General features: G+C 45.3%; 1 protein-coding gene across 1 annotated transcript in view; it reads right to left on the bottom strand.

Moving 5' to 3' along the window:
- The window catches only part of EXT2 (exostosin glycosyltransferase 2), a 147355-nt gene that overhangs the window by 9990 nt on the left and 118115 nt on the right, over positions 1-19250 (bottom strand). The window contains exon 11 of the mRNA XM_047070230.1: positions 1757-1900. Within this exon, the coding sequence (XP_046926186.1) occupies positions 1757-1900 (144 nt within the window). The remainder of the gene's footprint in view (positions 1-1756; positions 1901-19250) is intronic.

Raw genomic sequence — 19250 nt, 5'->3', positions numbered from 1 at the left:
GACAGAGAGAGAGAGAGAGAGAGAGAGAGACAGAATTCCAAGCAGACTCCACACTGTCAGCACAGAGCCTGATGCAGGGCTCAAATTCACAAACTATGAGATCATGACCTGAGCTGACATCAAGAGTCTGACGCTTAACCGACTGAGCCACGTGGCACCCCAGTATGTGTTTTTTAAAGTAAAATACATATGAGGCAATTCTGCTACTTCCATCACTTACACGTATGAAATAGTGTGGACGTTCATGGAGAAAAAAGTGCACACACTGTACTACCATAAACTCCAAGAATTATAAACATTTATTTATTTATTGCTAAGAACAAAAACCCATTTCTAAACTCAGAGCCCTGAAAAATACACAGCAGTGCCAAGATACCAACAAGCAATCACTACAATACAGCTCGTTAACTTAACTACACTGGGGTGGACAGACACACAGATGTCCTCCTGACATCAGTACCTTGTGCTACTGCTGACAACAGACAAGTTGTTAGAGTTCAATTAAACTATACACTCCCAGGGGCACTCAACCATCAAACCGAATATTCTAAAGTCCAATACGCACTCTTCAACCTCTCCCTAGTAAAAAAAGTCAAACACATGAGGTGACAATTCTCAGAAGAGAGGAAACACAAAAGACACAAAAGGAATTTCAACCACAATAATCAAATCAGAGTGAAAATAGTAAGATCCGTCTTCACTTATCAAAACAGCTCAGTTTGATTTTTCTCTTTTTACATATTTCATGCAAGGAGGGGTAATAGTAAGACAGTTCTGTATTTTGCTGGGTGTGCAAATTGGCGCAAACAATGCTCAAAACAACAGACAAATATGTACATCAAAACCTCCCCAAAATGTTCATTCCCTTTGATGTAATTCTACTTCTAGAAATCTATCACAAGCACAATTATGAAAATGGATACTGATCACTATTTAAGCATTAGATATTAAGCTTATCTAAAATAGCAAAACAAACCAAAACAAAAAAACCAAAAGCAAAAAACACAAAGGGTGCCTGGATAGCTCAATCAGGTGAGCGCTCAACTCTTGATTTCGGCTCAGGTCGTGATGCTGGGGGTCGTGGGACCGACACTGAGCGTGGATCCTGCTTAAGATTCTCTCTCTGCCTCTGCTCCTCTCTCCCACTCATATACTCTCTCTTTCTCAACAAAAAAAAGTAACATAAATAAATACATAAAATAGCAAATAAAAAATTAGAGACAATCTAAACATCTAGTGATAGAAAAATAGTTACACATGATTTATGGAATATTAATACAACAGCATATTAGCAGTTATGTTACGAAGAAATGTTAATGTTAAAAAAACTCATAATACATGCAAAAATCAGGCTAATGAGAATATTTACAACAGTCTGCGTACGTGAATAAGTAAATAAATAAAAGGCAAACCGCAAAAAACATCTATACGGTAACAATGATTGTCTCTAAGTGATGGGACTACGAGTGACTTTTCTTCTATGATAACATTTGTTCTGAATTTTCCATATTTGCTAATAGCAGTATATGCGTTATCTGTATAATAAGAAATATAACTAAAAAAAATCACACAACATGGCCTTTCTTCCTTAACTAGTGTAGTTGACACACGACACGACATGGCCTTCGTAAGCCCTCTGACTAGAACATTTTTCCTAAACTCAGCAGAAATTCAACTGGGCCAAACAGAACAAACAGCACGCGCTCAGTTGGGTCACCTCAGACCCACCTGCCCCCGCCTGCTGCCCCCCTCTTACCTTGTGATAAAACGCTGCCCCCGTGAGCACCATGGATACCTCATTGGTCCACTCCGACTCATACTTCCACTTATTCATCTCATGGTCCCAGAGATGCAGACGACCTGGGTAACCCACCAACCGGTCAGGAAATTCCCGCCACACCTAAGGCAAGAAATACATCAACGATCAATTCCCAGTTCAGACGACGACGGAGCACAGTGCTAAGTTATACACATGGTATGCAGACTCGCCAGGTTGAACTCTTCACCAGCTCAGATCAGAATGCGCCCCTGAAGATGTTCAATTAAACAGGTGCTAGTTATTCCGTCAATACTCAAAGACAGATGCGGATTCTAATTTCCTCCAAATCTTCCTGCGGTTGCTTGAAAATAGCTTACTGAGGGGTGCCTGGGTGGCTCAGTCGGTTGAGCGTCCGACTTCAGCTCAGGTCATGATCTCACAGTCTGTGAGTTCGAGCCCTGCCATCAGGCTCTGTGCTGACAGCTCAGAGCCTGGAGTCTGCTTCAGATTCTGTGTCTCCCTCTCTCTCTGCCCCTCCCCTGCTCATGTTCTGTCTCTCTCTGTCTCAAAAATAAGTAAAAAAAGTTAAAAAAAAAAATAGCTTACTGAATTGGGCTAAGGTAGGTAATCCCTTAACAAATGATTATGGAAATAGGTTCCATTTTTAATGAATGCACACATGAAGAATAAATGGAACCGTGCAACTCAACTGTCCTAGTTTATATTAAATTTGGCAATTGTGAAACCTTAGAAAGTCTCTGTTTCTTAAAAAACAAAACAAAACAAAACTATTTCTCTGGAGCACACAGCCATTCCTATGGCCTTTTAGAAGCCTCACGTGTAGAGAATGTGCCTGATTCTGTAATGTAACACACTGAAAACAAAAACTTGAATTCCACATTTGGAAAGGTTCTTAGATACGGTTTTGTGAAACAAAATTTGGTATACTGGGGGTGGGGTACCTCCAATGATCTTTCCCCGTGTATTTCTGTGTAAGTTAGTTTAACCTTTAAAAAAGAGGAAGTGTGTATCGTTAAGGAGTATTGACAATTTACCAGCTGTTCATGCTGCCACGTCTCAGCACCATGATTCCTCATCCTTTACCAGGCCTCTAAGGCTCCTGAGCGTCCAGTCCTGTGCCCTATTCTTTAAACTCTCTAATTTCAACTAGTTTTCATCCCTTTAAATACCTTCTATAATCTACTGACCTCTAAATTTGTTTGGCCCAGAATGTTCCAGAGATAACCAACTACTTACTTAATATCTTCCACTGGATAAACAGGCATCTCAAACTTAACATGGCCAACACGTAACTCTTGATTCCATATCCCCAGATAAGCCGTTCTCTCAATCTTCTCATCTCAATAAATCGGCTACCTGACTGCCCCAGCCCAAAAGCTACGAGACAGCCTTTATTCCTCCCTTTCCTGCTTCCCCACACCCCATCCATCAGCAAGTCCTGCTGGCTCTACTTCTGACCACCTCTTGCCAATTCTCCCACCCCTCTCTCCAGCCCAAACCACCATCCTCTCTCACCTAGACTGTTGTTAACAGGGCTCTAACTCATCTCCTTGCTTCCACTCTCACCCTTCCGGACCATTATTTATAGAGTATCTCTAAGAGGACTATTCCTAAAAGAATATTAGAGTACAGATGGTCCCTAACTTAGGATAGTTCAACTTACGGTTTTTTGACATTTACAATGGTGCAAAAGCAATACGCATTCAGTAGAAACCGTATTTCGAATTTTTTGCATTTGGATCTTGTCCTGGGCTAGCAATCTGCAGTACGATCCTTTCTCATGAGGCTGGGCAGTGGCAGCAAGCTGCAGCTTCCAGTCACCATGCGACCACGGGGTCCACAATCTATACATCTAGAGCCATCCTGTACCCAGGCAACTATTCTGTTTTTTGCTTTCAGTACAGTATTCAATAAATTACACAAGGTGCTCAACTTTATAGGCTCTGTGTTAGATGATTGTGCCCAACTGTAGGCTAATGTAAGTGTTCTGAGCACCTTTTAGGGTAGAATAGGCTAAGCTGGGATGTTTGGTAAATCAGGTTTATTAAATGCATTTTCAACTCACAATGGGCTTATCAGGTAACCCTATGGCAAGTTGAGAAAAATCTGTATTCTATACAGGGTAACTCAGCCAACAGGCTGTATCCCATTGTGTGTGTGTGTGTGTGTGTGTGTGTGTGTATACATATATGTGTATGTATATATACACATACACATATATATACATATATACATATATACATATGTATATATATACATATACACATATGTATATGTATATACATATATACACACACATATATATATACACATATATACATCTTAATATTATCTTCATCATATATGTCCCCGCATATATATGTCATATGGTCACATGCTGCAGCAAGCAGAGGCTTCCTCAATGCCTAGGTGTCACTGAGTCCAGGGAGGATGTGTCATTGCTTGCCCAGAGGCACAGCCAGTGGGCCAGCGCCCCCGGCCCCTTCTGTAGTTTGCTAGGGCTAGTGGAACAGACTCACCACACCAGGCGGCTTAAAGCAACAGAAATCTAGAAGTCTGAAGTCAAGGTGCTGGCAGGGCCACGCTCCCTTCTGACACCTATAGGGGAAGGATGCTTCCTTGCTGTTCAGCTTCATTTGGCTGTCCATCTTGGGTCTTTCTAGGCTTGTAGGTGCATCCCTCCTAACCTCTGTCTTCGTATGGCCTTCCTCCCTCTGTGTGTGTGTCTCTGGGCCCAAAATTTTCCTTTTTATAGGGATACCAGTCCAACTGGATTAGAGCCCACCCCAATGACCTCATTTTAACTTTATTACCCGAGAAGATCCTATTTCCAAATAAGGTTACTAAGGGTTAAGATTTCAACATATCTTTCTTAGAGGGACACACTTCAACACAACACCCCCAAAATCTTTAAGAAATGCTATAGCTCTGAAACAAAACAAAGAATGGGTTCCCATGACCAGAATAACAGCCAAATTCCTTAGCATATTCTGAAGGGTGCACCCCACTCTCCAACCTCTTCTACCATGTTCTTCCACATTTCAGTGGCCTTTCTGGTCTTTAATCATAACCTCTGTGTCTTTTTCTTCTGACGGGGATATTGTCCCAGCTCTTCAAAAAGCTGGTTCTTGCTCATCAGTGAGGTCTCTGCTTAAACGTCGCCTACTTTTAAGAGGCCCTTTCACACTTTCCTAGCCAAGGTGAACACCTCTCCCACCCGGCCATTCTCCATCACATCCCCTCACCCCATCCTTTCCTTCACCAAACTTTCATTTTCTGAAATTGCTTTGGTTATTTATTGTTTCCTTATTGTTTACCTCCATGAGGACAGAGGTTTAGTCTTCTTCCCTGTGGTTTCTCAAGCACAAAGAACAGCACCCGCGCATGGCAGCGTTCCACGCGCACTTTCTGAACGTACGGACACGGAGGCTCTCGCAGGCGAAAAAGCTGAGAATACAAGAAGGCACTGCAGATCACAGCCAGTGTCCTCCTTTATTCAGAAAGTCTGCAACGGTACCGCTCGACAGCTACCACGAGTAATACTGGGATATCCCTTGCGTGTGAGGATCACAGTAATAATTCACCATCACCAAAGCACATGTTTTAAACGGCTTCTCCAGAAGCGGATAAGGGATATTCGCTGAGTCATTACACTGTCTCACCCAGTCCTCCTGTGATCATCCACGTGCTTTTATGGGCTCTCTGACCTGGGTCTTGAGCGTGGCCTGGGGTTTCCTTTGTGTGAAACCTCTCAAACCCACAACCTTGGCCTCATTAACACCATGTTGTAACCAACAGAGTTAATCAGCCACAGCCATCGTCAGAATAGCTGCAGACAAACGAAGTCGTGTCAAACATTTCCTCGGATGTGTAAGGCTGCTGCTGTGTTCCTACTCTGGGGCTTGTGTTTCAGCAGATTAAAATAATATGATACTCTTACAGTTTTATAGAGCGCAGAGCAACAACATAGTATGTGAGCCATAACTGCTGTTTGGTCTGTGGGCCCGAGCACCCTCCATGAAACGCACCGCCAGTTTCCTTCTGCCAACACCGGACACCTGCCTGTTCAAGTCACGCCGCTGCCGCAGTCACCTCAGCGGAATGAAAGAGCTTCTGAAAGGGCTCCAGGCACAAGTAAGTAAACTAAACACCAGGGGTGGGGAACACCCCTGCCGGATGCAAGCTGCGTCTTCCCCGCATCTACTTTGAGTCAACAAAGCTTTGCAATCCCTGCGCTTTCCCACGGGTCCTTCTCTGCAAGCCCCCATTGGCAGCAACCATAACAACACTGGCTCAGTTTTAGGGTCAAACGCCGTCAGGATTTCAGTCTTCTTCCTGTTGGCTGAAGCCACTTATCAGACTTCCCTCCACAGGGACTTAATTCGGTGACACTGGGTCACAGAAGGCTGAACTACGCTGTTCTAAGAGCATCAGAGGTGTCCTGAACTTCAGATTCCTTTGGAGCCGTTGGTGAGCGCTGTTCCTCAGGCGGGGCCTCTCTGCCCTTGACTTACTCCAGGCAGCTGGATACAATCAAGAGACCATCCTTGTCACTTCATCTATAACTCTGCAGCTGACTACGGGATCAAAACGGAGTGGGGCCGAGCAGGATGGGCCCTCTCTGATCAAGCCCCAGTGTAGTACGAAGTCGATTATGTAGACAGTAAAGCATCTTCCCAGCCAGAAGAGCGAGAACTCTAATTCCACCCCCTCTCCTCATGGCTACCCACCTCCCACTCTAATTCGGCTTTTTTCTTTTTACCTCAGGGAAATGCTCCGGGGTCAGCCTTTTGTCATTACTAACAGATGCCTTTATATATTGCAGTGCGGGCATCTGAAACTTCACATGATATCCCTGGAGTTCTAGTAACAGTGCTTCCACAGCTCTGCTCAGGTCACTAAGCCATTACTCGATGGTTTGCCTGCACTGCTGAAGTCCTCTGTATAGACTGTCCTCATCTAATTTTTTTAATGTTTATTTTTGAGAGAGAGTGAGAGAGTTAAGAGAGAGGTGGGGGGTAGAGAGAGGGAGGGAGGGGCAGAGAGAGAGGGAGACACAGAATCCTTACATTTAGGAGCCAATTCCACATCACTGTTTAAACAAGGTAATACCATGCTGTTTGCTTCCACTCAAAGGTTTACAAACTTGGTCCTGACCACCCCTTACCTGGCTTATGGAAATGTGTTCTTCTCTGAACTCCCAGCTATGCTCACTGAGCTGTTTTCAGAGTTATCTATCTCCCCTCTCTCTCCCTCTTCCTCTCTCCCTTCCTCCCTCCCTCCAACTTCCTGAGGTCTTCTGTGGCTTCCCAATGCCAGCTGATCAAACTAAGACCATCCACCTTTGTTTCAAAGGCACAGGAGGCAGCCTAGATCACCTGCTACAGAAAGTGCACCAAGAGGATCTGGCTAAAGCAGATCCAGGCCTCGCCCCGCCACTGAGGAGTTGTGCAAGCAAACTCCTCAGGTTGTCCTGCTTTCGTTTTGCCATCTGCAAAAGAGGGGCTGGATTAAATGACCTCTAATGTCCTTTCAGGGCTAAAATCTTCTATCTTCTTCCTCACTGACATACTCCCAAGGAAACTAACCCAGCTGTGATCAGTTGCGAGTTGTAAGTCTCTAAAGTACACGGCCCGCATTATTTAACTTTGGTTTAAAGTACCGTTCACATATGGGTACCCAACAAATGTTCCTGAAAAGAGGCTAGCTAATGCACTATATTCCAAGCTAACTTGGAGAGTGCATTTTAAACCCAGGGTGTGTGCTAACCACAGATTCAGGAAACAGACCGGGGGGAGCAGGGGGAAGGTGTAACAACAGGTGGTACCCATCTGGGCTATGCAATTATGAAATCACGGGTCAGCTTTAGGAGAAAAGCAACTCTCTGAAGGGGCTGCTATAGTCATCACAGTTCAAAGACACAGTTCCACAGGGATATTGCTACTGGGTGAGAGGGATACCACATGTATCAGGAGTCAGGAGCCCAGACAGACGAAGAAGCAGTAAGGGAAATGCGGGAAATATGGATCCAAGGCACATCAAACCGGGCTGGGGTTTCACTTCTGTCCTTGTACACGGCCCCTGGGTTGTGTCCATCCCTAACCATCAGAGTGGAACAGAACCCCAGGAACCAGCCCAAACCCCGTGGTCACACGCCTGGGTCAGCGGAGGCAGAGCTGCCGGGATCCTGACTTTCGAACATCTTTGGATTAGTGGCCCTTCTTCCCTCGGGCCTGTCCTGCATGCTGCCCAGATGGGAGAGGGCTAGCTGGCTGCATGCCAATTCCTGGCTAGTTTCCACAGAAGGGCCAGTTATCGGGTTCACTCTCAGCCCTCCAGGAACAAAGCTCACCTTTTATATTTGGAATTTCCTGAAAAGAAGTAGACTGGGGCTTGAGTTGATTGGCTTCATTTTCAGCTCATGCTTTTTTTTAATTTTTTTAAATGTTTATTTATGTTTGAAAGAAAAAGAGCGTGGGCAGGGGAGGGGCAGAGAGAGAGGGAGACACAGAATCCGAAGCAGGCTCCAGGCTCCAAGCTGTGTGCACAGAGCCCGACGTGGGGCTCAAAGTCGCAAACTGTGAGATCACGACCTGAGCCGAAGTCGGACGCTTAACCGACTGACCACCAGGCGCTCCTCAGCTCATGCGTTTTAGTCACACCGGTGGTTGGTAGTTTTCGTTGGTAGTTTTCTCTTTTTGCCAAAAAGCCAAAGAGCCTCCATCCACACCCGGGATGCAGTTAAATGCCAACGCTAGACATCTAGAGTGAGGGAGCCCTAAGCTGTCACCTGGAGTTCCCTGATGCTGGTTGGTTTTGACAAATACATGTACATGCTGTGTTAAGTATTAAGATTTACCTGTTGGATCACTTCAGTCTGCCTGAGAGACCTTTCCAATCCGAGGCCAGGGTTTGCTTAAAATAAGCCAAGCAGCAAAGCCAGGATCATGGGGAGGCTTCTGGGATTTGGGCAGCCATTCTACTTGCCCCAGTCTGGCTGAAGGTCAGCGCCTTGGTGCTGGGAGACATGCTCTCCTGTTCCTTTCGAGTTCTCTCTTTGGACTCGGGGCAGTGACGAAGGCAAAGAGACAGGCTGGGGTTGGCCAGAGTTGAGAGAGTGTACCATTAAATCCCGCAACGGTAACCACAATTAAGACCCTGCTGGAGGAGCTGGCTTTGAAACATTCTCCTCATCCTGATCTGTACCATCTCACCCGATGGCACAACCAGGGGTCTTCTGTGGATGGTAAGGAGAAGACTCACGCTTTGGCAGTCCGAGCTACTGGCCCCTGCCCAGGCCACTTCAGAGATCCGCAGCTGGAGACCATGTGGAAGGCAGAGCTCATTCTGTGCGGCTCCCTCGCCGTACAGATGAGAAAACAGCTGGAGAAGAAGAGGCCCATCCCAACGTTACGTTGTCAGTTCGAGCCGAAGCTGGAGCCTAACTCCCAGCCTGGGCATCTGTTCGTGAAGTCGCAGGATTTCCCACTCTTCCGAGGCGGAAAAGCGCCTCATCTCCCCACACTCAGCGCCCCACTTGGGAAACAAAGAAGTCAGGTGGTGCTGTCTGGAATGGCATTCGGGACCGGTGTTCTACACAAGTGCTAGTGCAGACACGGGAAGAGTCACGCACGCGTACTGACCAAGCTGAGGGTAGAACGGGTAGGGAGAGGAGGTGGGGACACCCACAAAACCCTGTGCTCCGCCCTGGCATTCGTCTTCTAAAAGCTGAAGGCTCTTCATGAATGTGGTTCGCATTTAGCAAAGAAAGCCACATGCTCACACCATTAAGAGAAGGAAGTCCTGTCAGCCGTGCAGCAAACTAGTGAGACCCCACAGGTGACATCCGTGGGTCTGCTGGATCCTGGTGATCGGTGAGGCTCAGGACAGAGAAGGAAATAGAAGCGAAAAGCAGCTGAATGAAAGATTAAACTCCACTACTATCTTTCACGAGGCAACGGATCTCCCAAGAGAGAATAACAAAGAGAAGGAAAGACGTGAGTTTGAGGGGACGGGAGGGGTAAGGGATGGGTCAGGACTGGGTCGTGGGTTTTCCAATCTCACACTCCTCAGGACACACTAAACATGAAATCGTTTTTATTTCCATGACCTCAGCTCGGGGTGGGGGGGACGGGGGATACTATTTCTACGTCTGGTCCCATGGGATTGTTTAATAAAGTTAAAAGAAGAAAAGTGATAAGTCAAATGGCTACTCTCTTTAAATCCTTTAAATCGAGTGGAAAACGGAAACTTTAGTTTTTATGAATAACTATTATTGAGGCTTCAGAATTTCCAGTTGATTTTGGTGAGGCTCAATTTAAAAGACGGGGGACCAAAGATACGAGCTCTGTCCAGTAAGGGGGAACTCTCCTTACTTCAGGTCACTGCCCTGGTGACTTCCATCGCCTAGCAATCGGGGACACTACTACAAAGCTGGCCAATACTTTGTCCTCGTCTCACCGTGCAAAGGGAAGAAGTGGCACTGACCATAAACTCCGTAATCCTGGCTGAAGCATCAGTGTGGTTCCAAACTGATTATGCATGAATTAATTCAGCATGATGCCCTCCTTATACGTCTGCTTAAACCCCATAATGTCCTGGTGGGGAATCAAGCAGCTGAGGGACTCTTTCAAATTATTTATTTATTTATATCCCATGCATTTCCAAAAAATGCATTTCCTTACAATAAAAGGCAAAAACTAAAATAAAGTCCAAACTGTCAGGGCGCCTGGGTGGCTCCGGTTAAGCATCCGACTTTGGCTCAGGTCATGATCGCATGGTCTGTGGGTTCGAGCCCTACACCGGGCTCTTTGCTGACAACGCAGAGCCTGGAGCCTACTTCAAATTCTGTGTCTCCCTCTCTCTCTGTCCCTCCCCCGCTTGCGCTCTTTGTCTCTCAATAATAAATAAAACATTTAAAAAAAAATTCTTTTTAAAGTCCAAACTATCAAAACAAAGGATGTCCTCAACAGCATTTTTTTAAAAATTCAGACTCATTCCATCTACTGTTAAGAATATTAATCCTAACATCAAGTTCTAGAAAGGCAATCTAGCAGCAAGCTAAAATCATAAAGTTTGGGGATAGAGAGTTATGAGTATTCCTATTTGTCAATTAATTTATACATTCAATTCACAGATACTTACTGAGTCTCTACTATTTTTTAATCAAATATTTTGAGATAATTGCAAATTCGAAAGCAGTTGTAAGAAATAATGAACAAAGAGCCTGTGTACTGTTTACCCAGTTTCCCCCAATGGCAACATCTCAAAACTACAGTGTGATATCACATGACACTGACACTGACACTGACACAGTTAAGATACAGAGCTTTCTCCACCTGATCTTTTATAGACACCCTCCCCCTCAATCAGTGGCAACCACTAATGGGTTCTCCATTTCTATGATTTTATAATTTCAAGAAGGTTATATAAATGGAATCACGTAGTATACAACCTTTTGGGATTGGCTTTTTTCACTCAGCATAATTTTTAGGGACTGTCTTACAATCCAAAGAATGTATACAGGGGCGCCTGGGTGGCTCAGTCGGTTAAGCGTCCGACTTCGGCTCGGGTCACGATCTCGCGGTCCGTGAGTTCGAGCCTCGCGTCGGGCTCTGGGCTGATGGCTCAGAGCCTGGAGCCTGCTTCCAATTCTGTGTCTCCCTCTCTCTCTGCCCCTCCCCCGTTCATGCTCTGTCTCTCTCTGTCTCAAAAATAAATAAACGTTAAAACTGAAGAGGTCCGTGACTTAAGAGGGAAAAAATGCAGTATTAAAAAACAACAACAACAACAACAAAAACGAAGAATGTATACAAAAATAAAGCATGTATCTTATTATTAAGGGCCTAATCGTTTAGAAAAGCTAGTGACATATGCACAAAAAGCTAGACATGAAAGAAAGCAAGGACACAGGAGAAAGCACAAAAGTGAGTTAAGAGGACGGTAAGATTACTTCTGGGTTGCGGGTGGGAGACCAGGGAATAAGGAAAAGGCTTCATGGATTTCATTTTAAGAGAACTACAAAGTGAGGGTTGAGATTCCCACTGCCCCCAACCAGGTAAGTAATTAGTACAAAATTACTCTTTGCTATGTGTTTATTAGCAGGCCAGCAAGTAGACAACCTCTACGTGGATTCTCTCACTGAATACAGAAGAGGGGATCATTTAACTTTGAACAACAAGTAATTTTACTCTCAGAAACTGTATGTTACAGAAAATTCAATGTCCGAACACATTAAGTTCACTCATTCAGTCAATAAATATTTACTGAGCATCCACTATGTGTTAAGCACTAGGCACGGAGTAGTAAACAGGGCAGACACAATCCTGCCTGAATGGGCTACTCTGAATTAGGGGAGTTTTTCAATCTAGCCCCAGAGATCTAGGCCATGGGTGTAATTAGGGGCCTAGCTGTAAGAAGGGAGCAGAGGGTCAACAGGACCTCTGCCCCAACCCTCACATCTTCAGTCCAACTCAAAGGCTGGTTGGGAAACTAGGAACTAAGGTTGCCAATGCCTGATCTAAACCCGTCAACAGAGAGTAGCAAACATACAGCAATCACGATTAATGCGAACCCTAGGCACCAACTTGCAAGCACCAAGAAATAAATCTGATCTAAGAGGGGAGCCGTAAACATTACACTGACTAGTTCACCTTGCTTTCTAAAGACTCACTGTTCCTAGTCACGACCATTCTGAAGTCAGGGGACTACTCTGATCCTTTAAGCTTGCTTTCTTTTTATTCTTCCAAAACGTGGAATTGCTAGGTTTAATGCAGCAGCAATCAACAACCACGGTCTCCAATTCATGATTTTGCAAGCAAGTTTATAACTGGCAGTGAAGGACGCAGGTTCACACTGGGGAACAACACAGAATTTTCTTTGGAAAGCTACAGACGCTGCACCCCCCCCCCCCGCCCGCCCAGCCCCCCAGATGCTGGGGACGCTCATGGCCTGGATGCTGCTATGGCTTTCGTTTCCCCTGGCCCTATGCCAAGGCCTGCCCACACACCTCCCTGAAGCAACTCTATCAAAATCAAGGCAGATAAGCAGCCCATGCAAGACGAATTCCCCATATCCCCAAATCATAAGCCAAATTCTGAAGCTCTGAATTCCTGGAGAAGCCAAAGCCTGTAATCAATCCCAACGAGACAACAGGCAGCTTTTGGAACAATAACCCTCAAACATATGGATCCTTTCAGGTTGGAATATCATTGCAGATATCTCCTTTTGAATGGGGGGGAGGGAAAGTATGCATTCTTTAAACCATCAAGTGTACCAACACCTCTTTAAAATAACTATCCCACATTATAAGCATTAGCTCTTTGAGGCACGGAGCCACAGAGCCAGGTGGGCCCTCTGGTGCCGCAGACGGGAGAGACGCGGAGGCTCGGTGGGGAGCACACAGGCCCGGGGGTGGAGAGGGCAGAAGAGCACCAGCACTGCCCCACAAGAAATAAGCGCTTATGGAAAACATTGAAACCGACTCACCTGCCTTATCTGGGGGGGAAGTCAGTGAGGAGGAGACACCTCGGTGGGAAGATGTGCCAGCAGGAAGCACACTCCCCCTCTTTGGGACAGGGAAGATAGGATGTTTCATTAATGGCTAGGTAAATAAATTCTGAGCTTGTCATTTTAATTTGCTCAGTGGGGAAGAAAAAAGTGTCACTCTATTGTAATTCCCAACTGGGCACTCTTTTAAAATGCTCAGATCTTACTCCAGTGTTCAGCATAGATATTCGATTTCCTTCCCTTAATATTTGTTTGACTTATTCTCCAGTGGGGACTGGGCGCTTTAGAAGAGCTCTGAGAGGTCAAACTTCACCGCAGCTCCTCTCAGCACCTCCGTGGGCTCCTGGCCGCGGCTTCGGGTCCTCTTTCAGCAGCCCCAGCGGCAGCAGCGGCCCACATGCACGGCTTCCCCGGCTCCCGGGAGCCCCGGGTGTAAATCAGTGCAAGCTGGAGATAGGACAGACCCTAACAGATTCCTCGGGACTCTCCTCCAGGCTGAAAACGGAGCCCGCAGCAATGAGGGACACCCCAGGGACAGAACTCTCTATGAAAGAGCCACAGTCCTCCACATGTCCCCTCTGAGGGAGGCTCTGACTACACCTTCTGGGCAGGGACAGTCACCGAAATGAGCCATCTGGCCTAGTCCTCTTCTGAAGACAACGGTCTTTATCTATAATGCCCACTCTTTGGGTACATAAGAAAGTGAACAACGTAAGGAAAGAGGGACAGATGTGTTTTTCAACATTCACCACTGTACTGATATTACGGCCGGGCTCAGGAAATGTACTATCACTCACTCAGACATAATGCACAAGGTCCAAAGAGCTTACAGCCATCTACTTCTCCAGGTAATTGATGAGGAGGGCACACCACGAGTCCTAAGAAACATATAATTCTAAAAAGCTCCACTTAGGCTCTAGCTACACTGTAAAGCTTTAGTGTCAGACCCAGCACAAATGCTAATCCAGAACAGCTTTTGCAAGGTTTGACTTTGTGCGTGCCAGAAATGGGCCCAGCTCACAGTGAATCCCAGTGCCGGCGGCCATGAGGAGAGTCCATCCTTCAGAGAAGAGAAGGAAATACTGGAACCTCTCAGCCACCCACCAGGTCAGACGCTGTGAAAGCTCAAGGATCTGAGTCAGCCAAGAGGTCAAAGAATGGAAATCTACGGCACCGGTTCTTTCCGAAGGCTGAGACGGTTCCAGCAATTAGGTTATCCACCCACTGCAAGGATATCCCTTGCATTTTGGGCCCTCCTTTAGGGACGTTCCCTTTTTTATCTGTCTTGGCTGTGTAAGAACTGAGTTTCTTGGTGCCCTAGATGAACCCTAAGGGTAAGCTTGCCCTAGAGCCCACGGCAGGATGAGTTCCATGTGCCATCAAGGAAAACTCTTCTGAAGTCAGCCTCCTGTATTCCCAACAAACCAGAGCACGTCGTAAGATTTAGGGCTCTGGCTTACATCTAGGGAGGAAAGCAGTTAACCTATCAGAAGGATCATAACCACAAGTCTGTGAGAAACAATCTTTAGACCCAGCCCAACACTTGTTTTACATTTATTTGTTCCCCCGGCTCAGTATCTGTGGCACTTTCACTGGCAGAAAGCTTGGAGAGAAATGAAGAGGACAGAGATAGTCTCTCTCTCTCTCTTTAAATTATCTGCTAGAGGTTACCGTGAAGGCTACTCTATGATAGGCTGTCTTCACCTCTCAGCTCCTCTAGCAAGGAGAGAAAAAGTGGGATAGTTTACTTAGGATCACAGATTACACCATCTGTCTGCTCTCCCTGGATGGATATAGAAGTATCTCCAAATTCTACAAATTCTGTTTCAAATGTAACTGTTATACAGAGCCTCAACTCTGGAATTCTTCAATTAGCCAAGCTCCCTCATCACTAATTAAATGCGAGCTATGGGGAAGCCTGTCTTCTTCGCTTTGGTTCTTTAATCCACTTGAACATTAAGTCTATAGACTTCCCACCTCTATCCACCTGGCCTTCGCTGTCTGTAGTGTCTGTTGTTTCGCATTCATCCTGTGATCTGACTGCTTTGGACCAGACACTCGTACAAACCTACAATCCTTCTTTTTACCACTTCTTAAGCTTTTCAGCTGGCCCTACGTTGTGTAACCAAGCTAGCTTCCGTTGTTAACCGAGGCACAACTTCCTCCCTCCTCAGGTCAATCTGCTTCTCGCCGACCACACACACCGAGCTCACTCTCCCCTTGGTGCCTTTCCTCTCGGTTCTTCCTATACCAGGAGAGCCACTCAGAGACGGTTGTATGTCGTCCAGAAAAAAAGTGGAGCATTCTAAGCTATCTTGCTGTCTTGCCACGATTCTTTGAAAGTATGTACTTGCCATTACCCCAGGGAGTTATGAACAAAATAATACAACTAAATTCTCAAAATTCATTAGCACCCAAGAGGTTCAACCAGCCTCTGCCACCTACGGATACCCAGCCAGTGAAAGGAAGGCATCAGCATTTTTGTGCGCCTAGCAACACACAGCCACTCTAAGCCAATTCCCATCCGCACATGAAGTACTGACTTTATAACCAGTATTATTAGCCAAGAGCGTTTCACATCTCTCAGGTGAAAAACGTTCAGCGCTTAAGTGCTACTAATAATTTTTATGGTTGGAAATGAGGATCAAAGTATGAAAGGAAAAATAAATTCACGGGTTCATACATTCGGCCAAGTCCGCCTGGCTCATTTTCTGCCACATGTTTGAAACTCTCTTAAAGGCGGGGGAGGGGAGGAGGAACAAGTTGCATTTTATTTCCCAGCTCTTTAGGTCTGGAATAAAAGCAGCCAGACTTAGGGGGGGAAAAAATCACACTCAAGTAACACTATACGCTGCTACTGCTCCCCCAGGGTTTCCTTGCAAATGAGTATCAAGGACTCAATAGATACTTTCCTGGTAAAATACATAAACAGATAAATAAATTATCCCAGGCTGAAAAGAATTCCCACATCTGGTAGCTCACTAGAGCTTGTCAAACAAGTCAGAAACACGCAGGGCCAGAGAAGAGCATTCTTCAGCTCCTGATTTCAGGGCTGGAGAGGGAATGTAACATTTCCCAAACCCTCTGCTCTCCAACAGGGAGTGTGACCCATATAAACAGGCAAGTGACCCCTGTGTTTTCTTCCAATTAAACAAATAATGATCCACAGTATTAGGTCTCGAATCCAAACGTCTGTGGGCTCAAATCACTGCCACTGGAAGGAAAGAGGGCTCTCGCACACGGCCTGGCCTTCCGTGCCCAGGGCCTGCTGTGTTGCACCTGCAGGGGGATAGTCCACGCCCATGGCACATCTTGAAGAGGTCACCGCCCTCTCTGCACCTCTGTCTGCTCGGCAACAAAGCATCAGGTGACAGGATGATCCCTAAGGTCCCTTCACGTTCTGGCATTGTGTTTCTCTAAAACAGCCTTCCAGCCGGGGTGCTGTGAACGGTCACCGGGTGCACAGTGATCCCCACCCTCTCGGCCAGTCTACGTGCCTCGGGAGACAGGGCTAACATGACCTAGCTGTGCTCTGGTGAGCCGCCTTCTGGAAAAGGGTTCTAGATCCACTCTCTCTCACCTCTTACACTAGCCCCACCTTTCCCTCTCTCGCTTTGGGATGCACGCAGCCTGTGAGCTGCCCTTTGGTCTCTGCCCTAGTTCCTCAGGCACGCCCTGGAGCCCGCCACTCCAAAACGGTCTCTGCACATCGATGGTTCCAACCCTCTGACAGATGCGCTACCTTAAAATGCCCTCACGTCTGTGAAAACCGTGCTGGGACTCTGTGCCTGAGTAGGTGCTAGGCCTCAGAAGGGGTGTGGGCAGAACCGCGCCCACAGCAGGCCTGGGCTCCCCCTTCCGGTAACTGCCGTATTCTCCCCTCGGACTCCCCTGGATCCTCCCTCGTGCGAGCTTTCCACATTTCACAGGGAAGGGAAGGGGTTTGTCACTTTATATAAAGGCACAGAAGTTGGACGCTTTTCCACATGCAACCACACCGTACTGCTTTGCCTGTACTTCTTATCCCTCAGATTCGTTACACCCAAAGGGATTGCAGGAAGTCATCTGGTCTATTCTTCTGTCTCCTGGCAGCACTAGTAAAACCACTCTAGAGGCTGGAAAGACTGCTGGCTTCCTCTTTCTGAAAAATTCCCAAATGGGGAGATGCTTCTGTCTCTCCAGATTTCTCAAAAAATTCTTTGGAGCCACAGTAAGAAAGGTCTGTTGCTGGTTTCTCTTTGGTTCTCACATATTAAATACTGTATTTAAACTTTTTTTTTTTTTTTCAATTTAAACGAGGGTAGTGAATTTACTACAGAAATGAGAAAGGCTTTGGGAGAAAAATAACAGAAGAATTGGAGATGCCTATTATAGACAAGAACAAGCACAGGGATGATTATATTAAAATTAAAAAGTTTCCCCGTGGAGAATAAACTGATGGTTACTGGGGGGAGGTGGGTGGAAGGATGGGCTGAACAGGTGACGGCGATTAAGGAGTGCCGGGTGTTTTATAGAAGTGGGAAATGACTATACTGTATACCTGAAAATAATACTACACTGTGTGCTAACTGGAATTTAAATAAAAACAAAAAAATAAATTAAAAGCACCGAGATAACTGATCTTACCTAATTGGCCCCATAAGATCATTACATCTACAACTACAGAATATAAACTCATTTAAAATTTTAACGTTTTTTTAGAATTTATTTTTGAGAGAGAAAGAGAGACAGAATGAGAGCAGGAGAGGGGCAGAGAGAGAGGGAGACACAGAATCTGAGGCAGGCTCCAGGCTCTCAGCTGTCAGCACAGAGCCTGATGCAGGGCTCGAACCCACAAACTGTGAGATCAGACCTGAGCCGAAGGCGGATGCTCAACCAACTGAGCCACCCAGGTGCCCCTACAGAATGTAAACTTATTTTAGGTGCACACAGAACATTTACCAAAATAGACCTTTCATTGGACCATCCAGTCGCAGTAAATTTCAAAAATAATGAAACCATATGTAGTATATGACCATAGTAGAATCAAATGAGAAATCAATTAAGAAAAAGATAACTTTAAAAACTGGCAAAAGTAAGCACTATACTTTTATATAACTATGGGTCAAAGAAGATTCTACAATAGAAATAAAATATTTTAAACTTAAGGATAATAGAAATATGAAATCAAGACTTGGGAATAAACCTAAAGTAGTAATTACCAAGAAATTTACAGCTTTAAATGCATACATTATAAAAATAAATACTGAGATCTAAGCTATCAAAAGACTAGAAAAATAACAGCAACTTAAATTCATGAAAGTAAACAAAGAAACTAATCAAGAAAAGTTAAAGATAAAACAAATACACAATAAAGAAAAATCAATAAAATCAAAAGCTGACCCTTTGCAAAGATTATGACCCTGCTCTACCTGTAACAACACTGATCAAGAAAAAGAAAACAAAAACCACCAACACCAGGAGTGAAAAAGAAAACATCATTCCAGATCTCTAGACTTTAAACAAGATAAGACCCATGACGGCTTTATAGCAATACATTTTACAATACAAATGAAATGAAGAGATTTCCTGAAAAACATAATTTATCAAAAATGAACACAACAAGAAATAGGAAGTCTGAACAGTGCTGGAGTCATCAAAGAAACTGGGTGTGTAATTCATATGCTAGAGAGCTGGCTGAGAACAGAGGGAACATCGAATGGGTGGTGTAAGGAGAAAGTTATAAATATCAACTATGCTCTCACGACCAAGCTATTATAGGTACAGAGACCACTGTAGCTATGCAGATTTTCTCCTTTCCTTGTGTGTGTGTGTGTGTGTGTGTGTGTGTGTGTGTACCAATTTCTTTCTCCTTCTCCAATTACTATTTGACATAAGAATTTCTGCTACAATTTATTCAGTTTGTACAACGTACGTAAATTTATACAACTCTTTGGATGTCTGTGGCTTCTTCAGCTCTTGA

This window comes from Lynx rufus, unplaced genomic scaffold, assembly GCF_022079265.1.
Source record: "Lynx rufus isolate CCGP_SWC_20201006 ecotype Redwood Valley unplaced genomic scaffold, mLynRuf1.p SCAF_9, whole genome shotgun sequence".
In the NCBI taxonomy this organism is placed as follows: domain Eukaryota; kingdom Metazoa; phylum Chordata; class Mammalia; order Carnivora; family Felidae; genus Lynx; species Lynx rufus.
Note: the sequence above shows the minus strand (reverse complement) of the source record. Positions and strands in the feature narration are given on the sequence as shown.